Consider the following 21,058-nt stretch of genomic DNA (forward strand, 5'->3'; position numbering starts at 1 on the left):
CTATAAATGCTGTGCCCCTTTTCTGTCAGAGACCCAGAAAAGACTTTAACCTCTAGGTCTATCAGTCTGGCTTCTATCACTGGTCAGAGTTAGTGGCACTTTATGTTCTAAATCATAAAGGCATGATTTGCCCTTGGTATGCTCTAGCAATTTTGTTTTCTTTCCATCAAAGTTTGTTATCTCATTGAAAGAATGTAAAATGTATGGATTGGTGATATCACACAGGTGGGTGTCTACAGTCTTGAGAATTTGACATGCAGGTGGGAATTTTACCATGTGGGAATTTACTTGAGTTCTTAGACTGTCAACAGGTCAGCCTCAGCCGTGGTCCCTAGAAATAAAGTTCAGGAGTGACACCGAATTCTGGACTCTTGGAAGATCCTTGACTATGCGATTGATCCTGTTTTCTGGTGCCCTTTTGGGGGCATATCTACTGTCGAGAAACATTTGTGGGGTAAGTTATGCTTTCTGATGCCTATTTGAATTTTGCTTACCTGATTCACAGAGTATCTCACTGGATTGTTGCAGAACAATGAGTGTAAGCGTTCAGCATTTTCAGAGTTCTTTTAGATTTGGAGAGAGGGGGTAGTGGAAATAATAGGAATGAGTGATAAAAAAAGAGATGAATGAATTTAAAGGAAAAAAAAAAACAAAAGTGAAAACAGAACACATGCACCCTATTTCTCTCTGTCCTTAATCTTTTTCCCCTCTGATGATCAGAATGTGGGGATGACAGACATCAGTGAAAATAAAGCTGTTTGGTCATTTGTCTCTGTGTCATCTCAGTAAGTGCTGGGTTACTCTCGCATCCTCCTCCCTACCTTTCCGGATTTCATCCTCCATGTCACCTTAAGTCCTCCCATCTTCAGATCTAGTGTCTAGGCAGTGGGACCTCATGAAGTGGGAGGACCAGAGCTGCAGACTTCAGCCCAAATCCAACTCTCATGGCTTTGTAGGATCCATCTTTGCTCCAAAGTACTTTGGTTTCAAGATTCTATAAAGAGCTTTAGACAGCATTTCTTGAAGAGTGTTCCAGGGAACTAATGAAGTGGCCAAATAAATTTGGCCCAAAAAAGTGGGTGATCAAATAAATTTGGGAATCAGAGGGTTAAACAAACTATAGAATTTCTAGGAACTTTTACTAAATTAGTGTGTATTGTAAATCTATAAGAGGGGATCTAGGTTGCTGCAGCTATCCTTTTTTTTTTTTTTTTTGATCCTCAAACTCCTCCCCACCTTTATTTATTTATTTATTTATTTATGCTGAACAACTCAAAGGGCTATTATTCCTTAGAACACACACCAGGAAATATTAGCCCAATGTATTACTTTTCCCAGTGCCTTCCCATTTTAAAGGAGGACTCTTGGGAGTCTATACATTAACCAAAAGGAATGAGACTCGAATGGAAGATTTTTCAGACCATCTATGGCCAGTGGATACTGGGAGGCAGAAGAGACTTGAAGAGCTCACATTCTATCACTTATGTATTCCACTGGAGTTCACTGGAAATTGGATGATACTTGATTTCAGAGGGTCTGGGTTCTGGTCCCTTATTATGGCTCTTTGTACCAATCCCTTCCCCACTGCATAAATGGGCAGGGCGGTGACTCAGGAAGTCAGCCTACTCAGAGAAAGGGAGAGAGGAAAATCCTTTGTCAAGGAAGGGCTATAAGAAATCCAGCTCTACTACTGAACTTTTTTTTAAGGATATTTGTTTGCTTGTTTTGCAACTTCTCTTTGCTGCCAAGGAGTCCTTGATATCCTTCATTACTCATTGTGTGTGTGTGTGTGTGTGTGTGTGTGTGTGTGTAGAGAGAGAGACACACATACACACACACCATGATTTGTCTGGGTTTCAATTGTCCCTAACAATACCCCAAGTTTGGGTCACATGAATGGGGTTTGGAGATGGAACTCTGATACATTTCAGTTAACAACAAAAACACCCTAGGTCTACCCAGATGTAAATTTGATTCCTCTTTTGAGCACTTATAAGCACCAAATTAATTATTCTACCTTTTTAAAACTTATTTCTGAAAAACAGGAACAGACAAGTTTTAAAAGCTGATGCTTTATGAGCAGCAGGTGTTACTTGATAAATAATCATTAGCTAAAGGAAAGGTAACTTTATTGGCAAAGTTCCTGCTAGGATTAGGTACAGCTCTTAATTATTATTTAGATAACATTTCCTTGGGGGAAGAAAAGCCATTCTATCAACTCCTCATTCTGGGGATGTGGGTCAGTATACGATTTATTAATTTCTTGATTGTCAAAGAGATTACTGACTGCTGCATTAACCTCTTATATGCGGAGACTAACAGGAGCAGAAAGCAACAGGAAACAGTGTCGAGGTTTTGTTTTTAAGGTCATGTCTGTGGTTAATATTTTTTAGAGACCAAGTTCTTGAGATCAGACCAAGGAATGAAGAACAAATAAAAACTCTGGTGGAATTGGAGGATGAAGAACATCTTCAGGTATCTGTCCTGGAGGGGGCTTCTGTTTCCCAGAGTGAATACTCCACAGTTAGACACGATGACTAAGATCTCTTACTTTGGATTGTATCTTGTCTTCTCTGATGAGAAGTATGGAATGCTAACTCATGGAGCTGGGATCCAGAACACCTGGGCTCTAGTCCCAACTGTATGACATTGGGCAAGTCATCTACCTTCTGCATCTCAGAGAAGGTAGGTGACTTGCCCAATGTCATACTGACTTCTCTCCCATTCAGTATAATGAGGATAAATATACCATTCTCCTATCTCACAGATGTTTTATAAGAATGAAAAGAGAAATCAAATGTGAAAGTTATTTTGAAAAATTATTGAGCACCTTTAATGCATTATTTCCCTCCTAAATAATTTATAGTATTAATATTCTGTTATGAAATGAATTGGGTCACTTGAATGTCAACTGTTAAAAAAAACTGCCATAGTTTTAAATAATCTTTACCTTCTTCCAGTTTTAATATTTAACCATATGGGGGGAAAACCATATAACACATATGCTGATGCTTGGACATTTAAAAACACTTCTTGCAACATCATAGCGATTCCACAATGATTCTAGTCTTGGAGGCTTGAGGTAAAATAGATAACGAATTGATTTCTTGAAATCTATTCACGCTGAGCTGTCCATTTCCCTGGAATGACCCAGTCATTGCTTTGGCCTTTTATCCCTTTCAGCTTGATTTCTGGAAATCACCCACCATCCCAGGAGAGACAATCCATGTCCGAGTTCCCTTTGTCAGCATCCAGGCAGTCGAAGTTTCCTTAAAGTCCGAGGTAATTGCTTATCCCATTGTGATTGAAGATGTTCAAGTAATTATCCCACAGCCCACTCTTCCAGAGGCTTGCTGGTCCATATGAAATGAAGGTCCACCCTCTTTTATCTTTGTGTACCCTCTGCCAGGGAAGGAACCTGTGGGTACCACTAGGGCCTTCCTGAAGTCTGGACTACCCCTGCAGTGGGTAGGAAGGTTCTATCCCTCTTTTTTTTTTGCATTTGGTACATGTGGGATATGGTAATAAAAAATGTAATGGAAAGGGCAAAAAAGAGTCTCTGGCATGAAATACAAAGGGCAAACTGAAGAGTGTGAGTCAAAGTAGGCAAATGTAAGTTGTTACTCATTTAGTTTTTAATTGGAGGTTACCTCTGACCCTGGGTTCCCAGAAAGGGAGAATGAGCCATAACACAACCACAGGACTGACTGTCATCCTATATTTGCAGCATCTGTCTGGCCCGAAGTCCCATTAATGCCCCATCCCCTTTCAGGGTGCTGCCAGAATAAGGGAAAGGCATGACCCCAAAGCCTATAGGACAGAAAGAAGAATGCTTGGGACTGGGGACCTGAATGTCACCACTTCCCTCACAACTGTAGATTCAAATGCATTGCTATAAACTAATCATAGGTGTGACTGATTTAGGTTCTCTTGGACACGGAGAATGAAGAAATGTTCCTTAGGGAAGAGAACAGAATGGTAACTTCAACTTTGAGGCTTATCTATACCTTGGAAGAGGTAGGTGTTTCAAAATGAACATCAGAGAAATGGGCCATGCTTTCCTCTGATAACAAGGCCTATACTTCCACTTGGTGATTTAATGGAAATTATTCTCATATTATTTCCTAACTTCTCCAAATTTCCCTAGGATTTCACAGCCAGTATCAGTGTCACTGCCTTAAGTTAGGACCTGAAGCCCACCTGCCCATCCCAGCAGCCACTGCATTATTTAGACGTGTCCAGGAGTGGCTTAAGTGAGCACAAGACAGCCGCTAATGCTCATACTCTCCCCTCAAGGTCCCCTGGCTGATTTCTGACCTGTGCCACCCACAAGCCATCTGAGAGCTGTGCTTCATGGCTGCCACTGATGATGGAATCAGGGGACACTTGATACCACTGACTTCCAGCCGACGGTGGAGTCTCTCAACCTGCCAAATTCTCCTAGACCTCATGGCAGCAAAGTCTTGTGCAGTCTCTCTGCTATCTTTCCTGAGTTTTGTTGGTGTGAAGAATGCCCCCTTCCTTCACCTGGATCGCCTGGACAGTGCTACATCTGCCTCTTTGTGACACATAGCTTTTCTTGGGGGGCACAGGTGTCTGCTTGCACTAACTGATTTGGGAGGGTGGGGGAGGGGATGAGGAGATGGGGTTTGGGGGTTAAGGGGAGAGGTGGAGGAGCAGGAAAGAGCCAGAGAGGAGATTATCTGGTAGGTGCTGATTCCCTAAATAAGCAATTCTAAAATGCAGAGAACTTAGAAAACAATTTTCCCCCTGCATTTATTTGGTGGCAAACCCTGACCCGACCTAAACTCATTTAGGGGCAAAATCTGACCTGAACTGACTTGCTACTCACTTATTTTACTGCCAGAAATATTAATGTGCTTGAGTATGGAGCACTGCCACATGTGTAAAATGTATCTTTCTACCTTTTTTAAATTGCATACACAGACACACACACAGACACACACAAATCTTAATTTGAAATATGTATGGCCCCTAAAGGGTTTCAGAGTAGGGACTGTGGACCAGTACAGAGAGTGAGTGAGAAAAGGGAGTGGCCGAAACAGGATGCGCTCCCTCCTTTGCCTGGCCTCACAAATTGCTGTCCTACGAGACCAAATGCTGGCAACAGCTGGAGGAGCCGTTTTCATGCCGATCACTCTCCAGACACGCCCAGGCATGTCTCAATCCCAGTCATGGACACAGTTTGGGTGCCCCAGCTGTGCAGGATTGCAATCAGCCCTGCAAATAGGAGCCGAAGTGGCTTGTGGCAGAAGTGCCTCTGAGGCAGGCACCCCGATGCCCCGGTCTGAACCAGCCCGGCTGCGTTTTGCAGCGCCTGCTTCTAAATCCACCTTTTTCTTTTTTTTTGGTGCCACTACCATTTGTGTTCCTCTGCTAGTGAGGGGAAGATGCTTTCTGGCTGGGAAAGTTCCACCTCACAGCTGGCTTGAGGCAAGCCACAGGCAAACCAGAGCAGTGCCATTTTGTTTGAAGCACAAAACTGGAAAGAGCCGGCTCCGCTACCACAAAATGGCTTCCCTTTTCCCAGCCCCTGCGGATGCCCAGTGACTCATCATCTCTTAGCTTTGATTCCAGCGTCCCCAGTCCCACAGCATCTGCCGTGTGGTCCTCTCCATTCCCTGAGGGGATGGAAATGGAGGAGAGAGAAAAGTCACTGATGGATGCACCAGATTATTCATTCGCAAATGTCTATTTCTTCATCTTAAACATTTCAGATTTCCTGAGAAATGGATAACCTCGTTGCTGAGCACCCTGGTCTAGTGAGCAAAGTGGACATTGGCTATTCTTTCAAAAACCGGCCCATGAACGTGCTCAAGGTACACAGGTGCAGTGGTGATTTTTCCTCTCGATGCTTCTAGAACCTCGCTCTTCCCAGGCGGGCCGTCAGTCCAGGCTCTGCCTGCAGAGCTGTTCCTTTTTTTCCCCTCTCCTCCTAACCAGTCCTTGCTGGTTTTGACTATCCACCTCCCTGCTTCCCCCACCCCCCTTTCTTTTTCTTTTTATTGCGCGAGCTGACGCAGGTCTGCAGGAGTGAATTAATGTTCTCCTCTTGATAGATTTGCTCTCAGGGAAACAGGCGTATGCACCAATAGGAACAGAGGAAGGGGGAGGTGGTGCGGGCCCCTGGGTGAGCGGGGAAAGGGGGAGGTATTCTGTAATTAATCAAGGTAGCCGTGCTGTGCCTTGTTTTTCTTTTACTCGTTTCTTTCGTTTTTGTTTTTTTTTAAAACCGAGAGTTTAAAAAAAAAAAGAAAAAGAAATAAAAGTTCCAGGTACTTGCTGAAGCCACATTTAAAACCAAAAGAGTTCTTCTTGTGCAGAATGATTGGCAACCAAACGGCAAAGGCAAATGCCCAGAAACGCAGGCATTTTTTAGTTGCTAGCCGGAAAAAGGTTATGGTTTTACTTCAACCTGTACGCGCTGACAACAGTTAGTGCTGATAATTTCAAGCTTTTTCACCTTGCCTTGCAAAAGAGTGAAAAGTATTTCCCCAGATTTCCTAGAAAGAGTTTGTTAAGGGGGAAAAAAAAAAAAGATAATGTCACGACTCCCTGCTAAATTTGGAAACGTTATGGCTGAGAACCAACGGACTCACTGGGACAGATCGATTTCCCCAGAGCGGTTCTCCCAAAGCAGGCCTGGGAGGAGTGGTTTGCCTACTTTATGACACCGTGGCACATTTGCTCATATTTACTACCTTCTTTTCTTTTGATTTCCTTTTCCCTGTTTCTCCTACAGTTGGGTCAGGAAACCCCAGATTCTCCTCCCCCTTGGATTTTCCTGGCCTTTCCTTCTCCCGGGTGTTTCGGTGGTTCGTGGTTGAGAACGTTATTTGTTTTCCAAAGTTCCCTATTTGAGCTCTTTGGAGGAAAAAGCATGAAACACTTTAAAACTCTCAAAACGCTTGAAAAGTAGTTTTTAGCAGGGATTTACATTTCTCATTTACCTTATCTGTGATGTTTAGAATGCTGCAGGAAGATAGAAATTGATGGTGCAAAAATAATCTTTTCCTCCCCATTTACTGATTCAATTGGCAAAGCCACTGTTCCAAATAAAACTGAGTCCTTTAGATCATAAAATTTAAACTCTGGAAAGGACTTCCAGAGCCTACCATCCTGTTTTTAGGAAGGACTCAAAAGGTTATCACAAGCATTTTTATTACAAAAATAACACAATCATTGCAAAAAATGGAGAATAGAGAAACAAACAAAAAATGAAAAAATCCCTATTTCACTAATTCCACAACTATGGGATTGATAGCTATTAACATTTTGTTGTACATCTTTCTATGTTTTCCTCTCTTTTCTTTCCCCCTTCCCTTTTTCTCCTATGTTTGTGTGTGTACATATATATACATACACATGAGCTAGCCTTTTTTTTTTTTTTTTTTTTTTAGCCTTTTAAGAAATAAAAATAGTATCATACTATTTGGCAATCTATTTTTTAATATTTATGGCATATGATGAACATATTTTCATGTCATCACATTATCTGCAATGATTTTTTACAAACATCAAATGATGCCCCTCTTGTTAGCCTGTATTTAAGTTTACATTAAAGGAAAGGGACAAAAAAACCCCACGTTAAATGCAAAGTTAATTGACAGCATCACTGTCTACACCTCCTCCTTCTCAACCACATCAAGTACAGAAAGAGGAACAGACAAGGGGTCTGTGGTGGTGGAGCCATTCACACTTCCATGCTTGTTTTGCAGTTCAGCACGGGACGAGACAAGCTGGCTATCTGGCTAGAGGCTGGGATCCATGCCGGTGAGTGAGTTACACAAGCTACTGCGCTGTGAACTGCAAATAAGGTCATTTTGCCCCAAATTCCCCATTTATTTTGTCTTTCTGGGGTCAGGCCCCACCTAACCTCACAGCAATCCCTGTGGTCCTATGGCTGACGCTCTCATCCCAATCCCTTCTCTTGTCACACAGTCAGGAAACAGACCCATTCAAACCTAATTTGATATTGCCCCATCCAGCACCCTGGCATGTACCTCCGTACTCCCCCAACCTGCTGGCCACTGCGTGCTCTGTTAAAAGATAGTGAGAGCTACGGGCTTCCTTGGTGGCGCAGTGGTTAAGAATCCACCTGCTAGTTCAGGGACAGGGGTTCAATCCCTGGTCTGGGAAGATCCCACATGCTGTGGAGCAACTAAGCCCATGCGCCACAACTACTGAGCGTGTGCTCTAGAGCCCGCGAGGCACAACTACTGAGCCTACGTGCCACAACTGCTGAAGCCCACGTGTCTAGAGCCCGTGCTCTGCAACAAGAGAAGCCACTGCAATAAGAAGCCCGTGCACTGCAACGAAGAGTAGCCCCTGCTTGCCGCAACTAGAGAAAGCCCATGCGCAGCAACAAAGACTCAATGCAGGCAAAAATAATAAATGAAATAAATTAAAAAAAAAAAAAGATAGTGAGAGCTAAAAGAGATTAAGAGGGTGGCAAGTAAGGACACCAAGAGTCAGATTTCAGCATAAGAACAGACTAGAGAACATTGCTTTGCTGCCTGGAGCTCCTAGGGCTGTGGCACGATGTACTAGAGATCTATAAAATCACAAAAGGACCTCAGATAGAGAATATAAACAGGTGCCAAAAGAGTTTACTTTGACCTACAGATACAAAGTGGAACTCGTTGAGGGTTTTTGGGTTCTGAAAAATTTCCAAATCTGACTTAAAGTTAAGGTGTAGCGGTATCTCTCTTCCACATGTTCATTGGAATTAGAGTCAGGACACTGTGCTGGCTGTGACCTAGTCTGGTATTTCTTAAGTAATTCAAAAATGACATGCTATAAATCAGAATGTTAATTCATGAGCAAAGGAAACCAATCTACATCAGATCATTCAAGCATGTGCAACCACGTGCATACCGGCTGATATATTTTTCCCTTCAATTAAATTGCAGTTACCTTTAGGGTATTATGAAATGGATATTTAACAGTTGAATAATAATGCCTTAGGATGGCTGAGCACAGGAAATGAATAAATTTTAATCCAGCAGAAACTTCAACTCTACTGCAATTGATCACAAGTAGAAATGTAATTCCCCAAATGGAATTTAACTGGTTCTCTGGGTCTTTAGAGAAGTCTCTGCATAATTAAGTAATCTGATGTTGGTCGTGAGTACTTTTGAGAAGGTATAGCCTGTGTGGTGATTAAGGAAACTGAAAAGATTTCTTTGGTTCATAGGTCCCTCTGAGCCACAAACACAGTTGCCCACCATTGCAAAATGCCTCACTAAAATTAATTGGAAGAATTCTGCTTTTGAGAGAGAATGGATAAGTGATACCTGATTTTTATTTAATATAAGTAAATTATTCTGATTGGAAATAAAAGTATCGACACTGGCGTATTAAACACATTAATAGGAGATTGGGCTTTAGTCCTGGAAGACTCTCACTGACCAGCAGTGATAGTTCATGTTTGGAAAAAACACATTGCCTTAATATTCTCTCCTCTGTTCCCTGGTGAAAGGGGAGTATGAGATTGACATATATGTTGTTGTCTCTGCTCAGATTGCCTCTGATTATGGAAATGACCCATCCATCACTTTGATTGGATACGATGGATATCTTCCTGCTGCTCTGATGGCTATGTGTTCTCTCAAACCAAAGGAAGCCTGGACTTTTTCTCTTCAACAAGAATTTAAGGAGATGTGTAGGAACTTCAAAACAAAACAAAAGTGATTTTTCTGTTCTTGATTTACCCTAAACGGAATGCCTCATCTCTCAGCAGTGGCCCTGAATTGAGGCATATAGTGATGTTTACAATCATTTCATTTTCCAACACACGATATCTTTCCATATTGCCTTGGTCAGAGCTCATTTCAGCTGTTAGGCTGGGCTATTAGAGTTCAGTGTTCACCGTGAGTCACCTAGGAGATTTGTTCCAATTATCCCTGTGTTTTGATGGTAGGATTGATAGAAAAGAGGAGGCGGATGTTACCTGCTGACAATTAGATTGCTGTAGGATTTAGGTAGGCAGTACAACGCATCTGGCATTTTACTTACAATCTGTAGAAGAAATCCTCTGTTATATCACAAAAACGAGTTATGCAGTTTTTTTTTTCTTTAAAAATCTCATTATAGAACACCATTATGGCAACTGTGACCCCACATATATTCAAAATGAATCAGAGCTTCAAGTTTATTTTTGGAGAGAGCACACTACGATAGCATTTTTCAACGTGTGTTCAGAAGGAACTTGTAGAAATAGTAGTACTCGTCTCATGAGATACCCTATGAATAAAGGGTTCCACAGTCAAGTTTGGGAAATACCGCCCACTGTATCCCTCTCTTGGAGCTTCATAAAAAACATTAAAGCATTAAAAAAAAACTTTAGAAGTTCTGAAGTAAATTAGCCAGTTTAACCTTGTATTTTCCCAAAATGTTCTATCACAGAACCCTCGGGCTCTCCCCACTATTTTTTTGTTTTTTAATTTTTGTTTTTTGTTGTTATTGTATTGTTGACATTTGAGAGGACTGTGGTTCTACGGAACATGGTTTGGCAGGTATTCATTGGAGGAGATGGGGGCTTATTTACTTCTTGCCTCGGTGGGACGGCCGAGAAGCTCCAAGCAGAACCCTGTATGAGGACTACTGGTCAAGTCTGTGGGCAAGAAAAATGAGTGCAATTCCAAAAGGGCTTTCCCGTGAGGGATTGAGAGAAATTAACAGAATTCTAAAGGAAACTTCTCATTGGACTGAATGACCGTCTTTTTTTTCCCTGTATTTTCTTTCCGTTGGATTTTAAAGAATCGTATGTGGCAGAAGACCTGGTTCAAGGTATCTGGAAGCCTCAGTGTTGGTGTTGATCCTAACCGGAACTGGGATGTGGGTTTTGGAGGTGAGCACGGGGACTTTCCCCCAGGGATAGTCAGATGTTGTCTGGCCAGATAGCTATTTGCATGGCTCTGCAGTGCTGTCAGCCTGCTAAGCCCATTCAGGATTGAAGCTATTTAAAAACCTATTTATAAAACACTTCACTAAATTCCCTTCACAGGCACACAGTGCTGTCACTGAGCTCTGAGGAGCATTTAATATATTTTGTCTCACATCTTGGTTTTCCCATAAGCTGTATCCCGGCTCAGCTTCTGAGCTTCCAGAGCAAGACTTTGTGTGGTGGCGGGAAGCCTCAGGAAGCCCTGAACCAACCACTAGAGGGGGTTGGGATCTAGTCACAGGAGAAGCATTACATCATCTATGGATGCTTAGAGAAAAAAAACTAAAATGAAGTACGAATAAGATTAAGAAATTGATTTTCAAAATAGATTCAAGGAGAAAATACTTGCTTCCTGTTCTGCCTTTGTTGACTTACAGCTCTAATTTTTCGGGGTCCAGTGCCAGGCTGGTTGGGGGGCTCCTTTTTGCTTTCAGGCACCAGTTAAAACCCCTTATGTTTCTCTAATCACAGAGTTAAAATGTGTTTGGTTTTTCCTCATTAGGTATGATAGCAGTAACATTAGAAACTGTCTTTTCCACTGCAGTGTTCCTAACACCTAGCATAGTGTCTGGCACATAGAAGGCAATCACTAAAGACTTGAAAGACAGATGATTTAATGAGAATCATTGAACCAAGAAAGGATACACTGACAGGATATGGATGAGTGGCAACTTCATTCATCGCTTTTACAAATTCTTTTTTTTTTTAGTGTAGGAAAGAAAAAAATCAAAGCATCAGATCCAAAATACTGAACAATGTCCAGCAATTCAAAGTCAAAAGTTTTCCTGGGATGTTGTTCTTATTAAATAATCTCCAAATGAGGTGATAGGTTGTATATATACTTTGTCCGTATCATTTAGAGACTCTGGGGAGTCCCAGCCTCTACCTGTCCCCTCAGAGTTTCTCTAGCATTCAGAGCCCTGGCCAGGCCACAGTGGGCTCACTTCAGTGGTCATGAGTAACTCCAGTAGCTGATAAAATGAGGCCAAAGGTAGCCTTTTTGTCAAAAGTAATTGTGACTTCCTCACCACAGAAAGGGTATCAGAGGTTCCTTGCATTTGTGGCTTTGTGACTTAGAAGTACAGACGCATACAATCTTCTACTCTTGGGCTCTAAGAATTGGAAGAAATCCCAGAAAATGAGCTTGCTCAACTCCCACCCAATGCAGGAATTCCATCTATAATATTAAATCTAGTTTTTCTTCCAACAACTCCCACAGAGAGGAGATGATTTAATTTGATAGTTCTTTCTGCCATATAGAGGAGCCATGTTTTTAAAGAAGAGAGATGTGTCCAGAATCTCTTGAGTTAGGTCTCCTGACTGGGTCTTTAGGTAGTAATTCAATCTAATACAATGACAATCTTGCTCTGATTTCCAGAGGAGGAACTGAAGTGATGCAAGGTAACTGCCTCCATATACTGTCTCCTTAAAGCTCACTGTTCTCACTTGGCTTCTTCTGCATCCCATCACAACCTGGAACCAGCAACAACCCTTGCTCTGACTCATACCGTGGACCCAGTGCCAACTCTGAAGTTGAAGTGAAATCCATAGTGGACTTTATCAAGAGTCCTGGCAAAGTCACGGCCTTCATTACCTTCCACAGCTATTCCCAGCTGCTGATGTTCCCCTATGGGTATACATGTGCCGAGTCACATAAATTTGATGAGCTGGTAAGTTTCTGAAAGTTCATTTCAGCTTGGACACAAACATCCATGGTGTGGACAAATAAGTTTCAGTCATAAAGATAGGTATTGAGATGGGGGTATACTAGTGACAGGTTACAAAGATGAATGAGACATAATATGTCCAACCGCTGAGAAGACTGTGACACAGGCAAAGGTTTGAAAGACTTGCCTAAATTAAATTTCCTTGGGAAATAGAATTCATGAAATTATTGTTGCCTTAATCTAGATGAGCAGGAGCCTGGTTTGACTATAAATTCCCAGGATGTGTTTTCTGTTGCTTAAGAAATAATCACTTGGATTTGGACCTGAAGCTCTTGGATTTGTAGTCAGTTGCTCTATGCTAAGCAGTGCTGCCTCCAGCTCTTTGCCTTATACCTTCCTGGTGTCTTTGGCTCTGTGATTCGTCATCATGCTGCACTGGTGTATGCTGGGCATAAAACACTTCCCTAAGGTATCACTTGATACCCTCCATCGTCTTTCCTGTTTCAGGAATGAGCAAACTGGTGGCAGCCTTAAGTCAGATGGTGACATCTCAGGGGGCTGCTTATAATTGAGCAGGTGCTACCCCAGCTGAAGAGAATGTGCAAATATTTCCAATATGGCTTTTAGGCTTGGTTTTTGAAACCCATATATTAGAGATAAGTCCTGAGATGGGACCTTTTGGTCAGTTTACTTTCAAGTACATTGTTGTCAGCAGCTAGCAGAAATGGAATAGATTATTCAAATTCAGGTGTATCTTTCATCTCATCAGTTGCATTTTAGCCCCTGTAAGCCAGTTTTCAGGGTTTTGATGGTGAATATTATCACTAAAGGTTGAATCAAGGGAGAGAGAATGTCAGGGTTGAATGTCAAAGGTACTTTTAGTAGCTCTTATCTAATGTAAGATAACCTTACATTACCTAAACCTGGTGCTTAAATCTCTACCATATAGTCATCCAGCCTATGATTGGATAGCTCCCTGCCTCCAAGGGAGCCTTTTCCATGTTGGGGCAGATTTGATTGTTTGAGCTCAAGCCTTCTGCTTATGGTTTTCACATACCAGCCCTGGTTTATCATCTTGCTCCAGAGAGCAAGTTTATTTCCCTTTGAGAGGCAAATTCATTAATTACTTGAAGATTAGTAACCTGCTTCTCCTAGGTTTTTCCTTGCTAAGTACCCCCTTCCCTTCAAGCACTCAGAATATGTTCCCAACTTCCCTCACCCTTCTGGTTGCTATTTTACGAATATGCTTTGATTTGTCTGTGTTCTTCAAGGGCAGCTCCCAGAAGTGAATGTAAAACTCGCGTTGTGGGGTTAACAAGCATAGCATAGAGCATGACCATAACTGCCCTCATCCAGCTTATGCAGTTGAGGGTCACATTAGTTTTTTGGCAGTGGCGTCGTGCCGTTGACTCATGCTGGGCTCATTGACAGCCGAAACCCCCAGGCTCTGTGAGTATTCTGCTGAGCCAGGTTTCCCCCATCTGGTAATTGTACAGTCGTTTTCCTGGACCCAAGTTCAAGACCTTACATTTATCCCTAGCAAGGACAGTAAAGCCTCAATCAGTCAAAATTGGAACCCTCAAATAATGGAAAATACTTTGCTGAGCTCTACTTCTTGGAAAAAGAGACAATCATAGGGAAATAAGCCAATGTAGGGATCTAGTTTAAAAAAAAAACCAACTTCCTGGATACATCCTTGAGTCAGTACACATTCTCTTTAGCCCCTTACTCCCACCCTATTTCCATTCACACTCCTGAACAAGGAGAGCTGGTGGCAAAATAATGACCCTGGTGTATTTATTGCAAAAAGCTGAAAGATGAAATAAACAACGAGGGTCTGCTGTATTTTCAGAGCCAACAGAAGCGAACTTGTGCTTACTTCCCAGTGAAAATGGTTGAAACAAAAAGGGTGTTGTGCTTAATTAACCAGAGTCCAGTTCATGAGACTGTCCCATTCTACGTTCTGCAACTGGGCATCTGTTCTTCCAAGAGACAAGCACTATCTATCCACCTTTCCTTGGTTCTCTCACTCTAGAATGAAGTGGCCCAAAAGGCTGCCCAATCTCTGACAAGCCTGCACGGCACCAAGTACAAAGTGGGACCTATCTGCTCAGTCATCTGTAAGTATCTAACGTGTTTTTACAAATGACCCACTAAGATAGCAGGCACCATGTGATTTGGGGTCAAAGCCTTTAAATGCTCTGACATGAAATGGGTAGGCCTTAAAAATGCAGGGAACCCAAACTTACACAGTTTTCTTTGGCGAGGCTAGATCTCCTCCATGAGATACTTACTATGTGGTATTTAGAGCAAAGAACTTCCTAAATATTTGAGTTGTGTGTTCTCTGCTCTGCTTGTCCTGATCCTTAACGGCTCACTCTCATTATGTGGAATTTCTTTGCCTGAAAATGGGCATTTATCAAGACTCTGACCTAAGTTATCACTTTTATTAATTACCCATTTCTTGGCTAAGAGAGGCTCACACCCTAAGTAAACCCATGGACTGTATGTGGGGACAGAACGGGTGCAACTCTTAAGAGGACCCAGAGGTTTCAGTGGATAGACTCTGTTGCAGCCATTTGTCCATGCAGAGTTTGGGGAAACAAAGAGGAGGACAAGTCAGGAGTAACAGCAATGGCAGGTATAAAGCTTGGGAGCCTGCTGTCAGACTTCCCGATGCTCCTCTCTCCCATAGTAAATCGAGATAAGAACAAGAAATGACTGCAGCGCTGTTGGAAATCCTAATGCACCCACATGCAGATTATTAGTCCTCCAAAGGAATCCCCTCACTTTGTTATGGACAAAGCCAGAAACTCAGGACCCCACAGTTGAATGCCCAGGGGTTCCCTAGTGCTCCCATGCCCATGGATCCTTTGGAAACAAATGACTTTTGTAGGCACCCACTGTGCCTAAAAACACACTTTTATTGAGCATATACTATGTGCTAATCATTGTATATGATTATATACCTGTCTCCAAGTATTGGAGACATAATGAACCCACAGAGAACTCACTGTTTAATATGGGAGATGAATGGGAAGACAAACTTTAGTATGATATGTGCAATAGTAGGCTATACATGGTACAAAAGTATTAGAAAGTTGGAGGGATTTAATTTCATCTAGGAAGAGGGCAGGGTTTTGAAGGCTAGAGAAGAGGAAGAGGAATGGGACATTCTGGCTCATTAGCACATGCAAAGGCACAGACATGTGAAACTGCATGATGGGCTCTGTGAACTACAAGAAGGAATGAAAGTGGTAACAAGAGTTGGGGGAGTTCAGGTTTTTGTGTGCCATATTAAAGAATTTAGGTTTTAACCCAAAGGATTCTGGAAGCCATTGGAGAGTTATCAGCAGGGCAGCGAGCGCACTGAGGCATTGTGTTTTAGATAAAACACATTAGCAGCAACATGGAGGATGTGGTGATGATGGACTAGAAGTAGGAACATCCCACAAGAAGAGCAGGAAGAGTTCAGAGGAGAGATGATGGCTCACACTACAGCAGTGCCAGTGAGGATGGAAGGGAGACATTTACAAGGTAAAATCAAAAGTTTTTTGTCATTTATCAGAAGTGGAGAGTTTCTCACTGATGGTCATTGAATGGTGCCATTAACTGAGGGAGACATCCAGGTAGGTGAAGGAGGGGTGGGGTTGGAAAGATGAGTTCAGCTCTGGACATACTGAGGTTGAGATAATTGTGGTGTTTTCAAGTGGAGATGTCCTGTAGGCTTTGGGCTGTATGCCCCTGGGATTCTGCAGAGAGAGAGATTTAAGGGTAGTTGACACAGAGAAGGTGGTTGGAACAGGAGAGCAAGGAGGTCTTTTGAAGTGGGAAAAGCCCTGGGCAGAGGAGGGGAGCAAGATGTTGGGCAGCAGAAGTGGTTAGCAATGATGGAGGGCATGGCAGCAGGGCTGGGCAGAGAGGCCGAAAACCTTGCGTTTCAGAAACCAGGGAAGGAGCAATTGTTGGGAAGGAGGCAGTGGTTAACAATGACAAAAAGGTCACAAAAAGGTCAAATGTGAAAAGGACAGAACATTTACCATTGGGTTTTCATTACTAGCTTATGGTGACCGTAACCAGAGCAGTTTCAGAAGAGTGAGGGTAACTGGAGGAGTACATGGGATGGGAGAAGGGGAGGCCGAGTGAGTAGACTACTCTTCAGAGGAGCATGGATGAGAAGGGGAGGAGAGAAAGGAATGGAGGGTTTTGTTTTTAAGCTAAGAGATTTGTTTATTGATTGTGGGAAAAGGAACAATAGAGAGGGAGAGGTGGAAGATATAGGAGAGAGAAGAAATGACCAAGGCAGTGCCGTTCCAAAGAGGGGGAGAAGAGGGGCAAGAAAGGGATAAGCAGAGGTGGGCAGATCAGGCTTGAACAAGAGGAGAGTGTGCCGACATGCTGGGGACACTGACATAGCTCTATCTGTAAGAGGGTGATGGTGGGAATCTGAGGAAGAGCACACTTGTTAGTCATGGTTTTCTTTTCTTTTCTTTTTTTTAAAGCATACTTGATTTTTTAAAAAAATTTATTTTATGTTTGGCTGCGTTGGGTCTTCGTTGCCGCACGTGGGCTTTCTCTAGTTGCAGTGAGCGGGGGCTACTCTTCCTTGCAGTGCGCGGGCTTCTCATTGCGGAGGCTTCTCTTGTGGAGCACAGGCTCTAGGGCGCGCAGGCTTCAGTAGTTGTGGCACGTGGGCTCAGTAGTTGTGGTGCATGGGCTTAGTTGCTCCACGGCATGTGGGGTCTTCCCGGACCAGGGATAAAACCTGTGTCCCCTGCGTTGGCAGGCTGATTCCTAACCACTGTGCCACCAGGGAAGTCCCAGTCATGGTTTTCTTAATGGGAGTCTTGGAGAGCAGAGGAGTAATAGTTCACTCACCATATTTAGAACACTTAATGGAAATCCCAAGACTACTGATTTGGTAATATTTCAGATCATGAAAGTTTCTTTTTCTTTTTTTTTCCAGATTATGGTTTTCTTTCTTTCTCTCTCTCTTTCTTTTTTGCTATTATGATGTATTTTTAAAACTTCATAGAAAAAAGAGTCTAATAATGATCATACTTTATTATCAGTTTCAATTTCATTAATGTTTTGTCATTGAACACAAATATATTTATCTAGTTGTAATCAATGTCTGTGTTCAGCTTTTTTTCATTTAACATCATTTCCCATATAGTTCTTTAAAAAATTTATTTTATTGAAATATAATTGATTTACAATGTTGTATTAACTTCTACTGTATAACAAAGTGATTCAGTTATACATATATATATTCTTTTTCATATTCTTTTCCATTATGGTTTATCACAGGATATTGAATATAGTTCCCTGTGCTATACAGTAGTACCTTGTTGTTTATCCATTCTCTATATAATAGTTTGCATCTGCTGATCCCAAACTCCCAATCCATCCCTCTCCCATCCCCCTTGGCAACCACAAGTCTGTTCTCTATGTCTGTGAGTGTGTTTCTGTTTCACAGATAAGTTCATTTGTGTCATATTTTAGATTCCACATATAAGTGCTATCATATGGTATATCTTTCTCTTTCTGACTTCATTTGGTATGATAATCTCTAGGTCCATCCATGTTGCTGCAAATTGCATTATTTCATTCTTTTTTATGGCTGAGTAGTATTCCATTGTACATTTCCTACATAGTTTTATGTTATTTCCACTCTAGGTATTTGTTATTCAGTTATACTGCCATATCCCAGTTATTGGGCCTTTGGATTGTTTCAACTTTTTGCTAAATAGTGCTACTATGAACATATTGGCACAAACTTCTTTTTCTTTTAGGCGATTCCGAAGTCAAATGTAATGAACAGTTTTGGAGCTCTATCTACATATTTTTTAGGCTATTCTCTGGGAAGACTGATCTTCTTACAGTTGCCCAGACCTTTTTAACTGTGTTCCATGTGGGATTGTCCTACCCTTTGGTGGGGGAACCTCCAGGGAGGAGGGCCCCCTGAGTGGTGGCAGTGGGGTAGAAGGCCATTATGGCCACTTGAGGCTGAGGAATGCATGTTTTCTCTGGTTGGCCGCCTCTGAGTGGAGGCTGGAGTTCAGAATGTCAGCAGAATGGCATCATTTGCCCCTGAGACACATACATGGGGTCTCAGCCATTTTATTACAAGGAATCTAGTTTTCCGCCTTCCTTTTCTGAGGTATTTACAAGTACTGGAGACCTTGAAAGGCCTACATTTAGTATGTTTTTTTTGGTAAAGTCACAGATGTTGAAGATACTTCCAATAAGCAAATGTCAGACAAGTATAGGGTTTGCTGTCTGATCTTTTGTAATGTGACCATTAATGGTTAATCAAGTTCTTGCTGCATCTCTGTCCAGAGCTGACTCTGTTATCCTTGATTCTGGCCTCATTCCAGCTTGGACAAGCACTGCCTCTAAGAACTAGTCCCAATGAAGTACTTTTTGCCTCTTGCCCCCGATTGGTATGCAGCTCTGGGCTGAATACCTGCTTCGCTCCACCCAAGACATGGCTGAACGTCTGTGGTGGGTGAGACATTTTCTGGGCAGTTTCTCATCTGGAAAGGGCTATAAGGAGCTGCATCACAACAGGTGTTTGGTCCAGAAGTTGTTACTTGAGTCTTTCTCAGGGGGAGATAAAACACAGACTTTGGGGAGAGAGGTCTGGGTTTGAGTTATAGTTCCATCACTTTGGAACTGAGTAACCTTGGGCAGGTCACTCAAGCCTGGTCACTCAAACCAGGTTGCCTTGGTTTTTTCATCTATGAAATGGGTTGTCGAGAAGCTCTAAAGATAGAATGTAGAATAAAAGAGTTCACTAACTCGAAGGCACTATATAAATGTTGCTTGTTCGTTTCCTGGTGAACTACTCTCCTCCAGATACCTCTGATCCTTAATGTGGTCCAACTTTTCTGATGGGATCTTAGTCATTTATGGATAATGATGATTATAATCACCACTGACATTTACTGAATGCCTATTCTACATACATTATCCCATCTCCTTCACTTAATCTCTCTGAGATTTCCTCATCTGTAAAATGGGACTAATACTAATATCTACTTGTGACACAGGTGAGGATTAAATAAACCAATTTAGCATAATGTCTAACACATTTAATAAACACTCAACAATTGATCGAATCATAAACATTATATTATCCCATTTAATTCTCACTGCCCTGTGAAGTAAGTAGTATTATTATCCTTATTTGACAGAAGAAGCATTTGGGACTCAGATAAGTGACTGTCTTAGGTCACCCAGCTAATGATTTGCAGAATCAGGATTCAATCTGAAGCCAGTCCACTGTGGACCTCTTAGTGGGATCATCTGTGTCATGTGACCACACCAAAGGTATAAGTTAGTAATTTTGGTACCCAGGAAAATTCAGTTCAAGTCAGCAGCCATTTGGTGTTTGTTATTTACCAGGTGCTACCACGGCTGCTGTGGGTGAAGGCAAAGACACAAGACACAAGAGTTCATAGTGTTAATTCCCAATATTAACCACTAGTCCTACTTTTCCCTGGTATGACCTCCCTGGTCTTCCCCTTTGCTTGGCCCCATTCTTAGGGATTAGGTGACTCTATTTGACCTCTACCTGCCCTCCCTCGGACGGGCCTCAGACCCGACCTATTGCTTAGCTCTTCTGAGTCATGGTTGCCAGAAGTCTTTGTAGGCTAATGCTACCTTCCTTTATCATTTGTCACATCAGTGGCCACATATTACACAGGTGCACACTGTTGGTTTTACTCACACATATAGGTGCTGGGCATGTTATTTGTTATCAGAACAAAGCCTGTTCCATCCTTATGCTGAAAGTCCCCTGAGGGCAGGGACCAAATCTTTTCCTCTATTTGTAATCCCTTCTCTCCCACCAGAGGAAACAATGTTTACACCTAGCACCCAACTGAAGAAGGAAGTGGTGTAGCCTCCCTAAGCTGTAGAAGATGCCAGTAGGAGAGCAGGCAGGATTCCAAATGGGTGGGTGAAGCCAGAGGCTCCTAAGAACACCAAAGGAAGGCTAAGTATAGTGTCCATTTGAGTAACACCTTTTGCTTTTCAAATTAATCTTGTATTTTTTCATAAGCATGGCCCTCTACTAAGCTATGCCTGTTCTCAAGGTCCATGCAGATAGGGACCTGACTTATTTTTGATAGTGGTGGAACTTAATATAGAGGTTACATAACTGTGAGAGGCCAGTGGGAATAGCGTAACCAGACTTTATTCTCATTTGCCCTTCAGACCAAGCCAGTGGAGGAAGCACTGACTGGTCCTATGACTCTGGAATCAAATACTCATTTGAATTTGAACTGGGAGACACAGATCGATATGACTTCCTCCTGCTGGCCAATCAGATCTTACCCACAGTGAAAGAGACCTGGTTTGGCTTGAAGACAGTCATGGAGCATGTGCGAGACCACTCCTATTAAGGCTCTTGGGA

The 21,058-nt window shown here is 42.3% G+C and overlaps 1 protein-coding gene across 1 annotated transcript; it reads left to right on the forward strand.

Annotated features, from left to right (window-relative positions):
• Positions 1 to 729: 729 nt before the first annotated feature.
• Positions 730 to 21,047, forward strand: LOC309631873 (carboxypeptidase A2-like; the record flags this gene model as incomplete). The annotated part of the gene is made up of 7 exons (XM_082398753.1): positions 730 to 785; positions 2,394 to 2,475; positions 3,184 to 3,318; positions 7,740 to 7,798; positions 12,402 to 12,639; positions 14,672 to 14,756; positions 20,860 to 21,047. The coding sequence occupies 7 exons, from the start codon at positions 730 to 732 to the stop codon at positions 21,045 to 21,047; spliced, it is 843 nt and encodes a 280-aa protein (XP_082254879.1).
• Positions 21,048 to 21,058: the final 11 nt, after the last annotated feature.

This window comes from Balaenoptera borealis, assembly GCF_965194805.1.
Source record: "Balaenoptera borealis genome assembly, chromosome: 7".
NCBI classification, from domain to species: domain Eukaryota; kingdom Metazoa; phylum Chordata; class Mammalia; order Artiodactyla; family Balaenopteridae; genus Balaenoptera; species Balaenoptera borealis.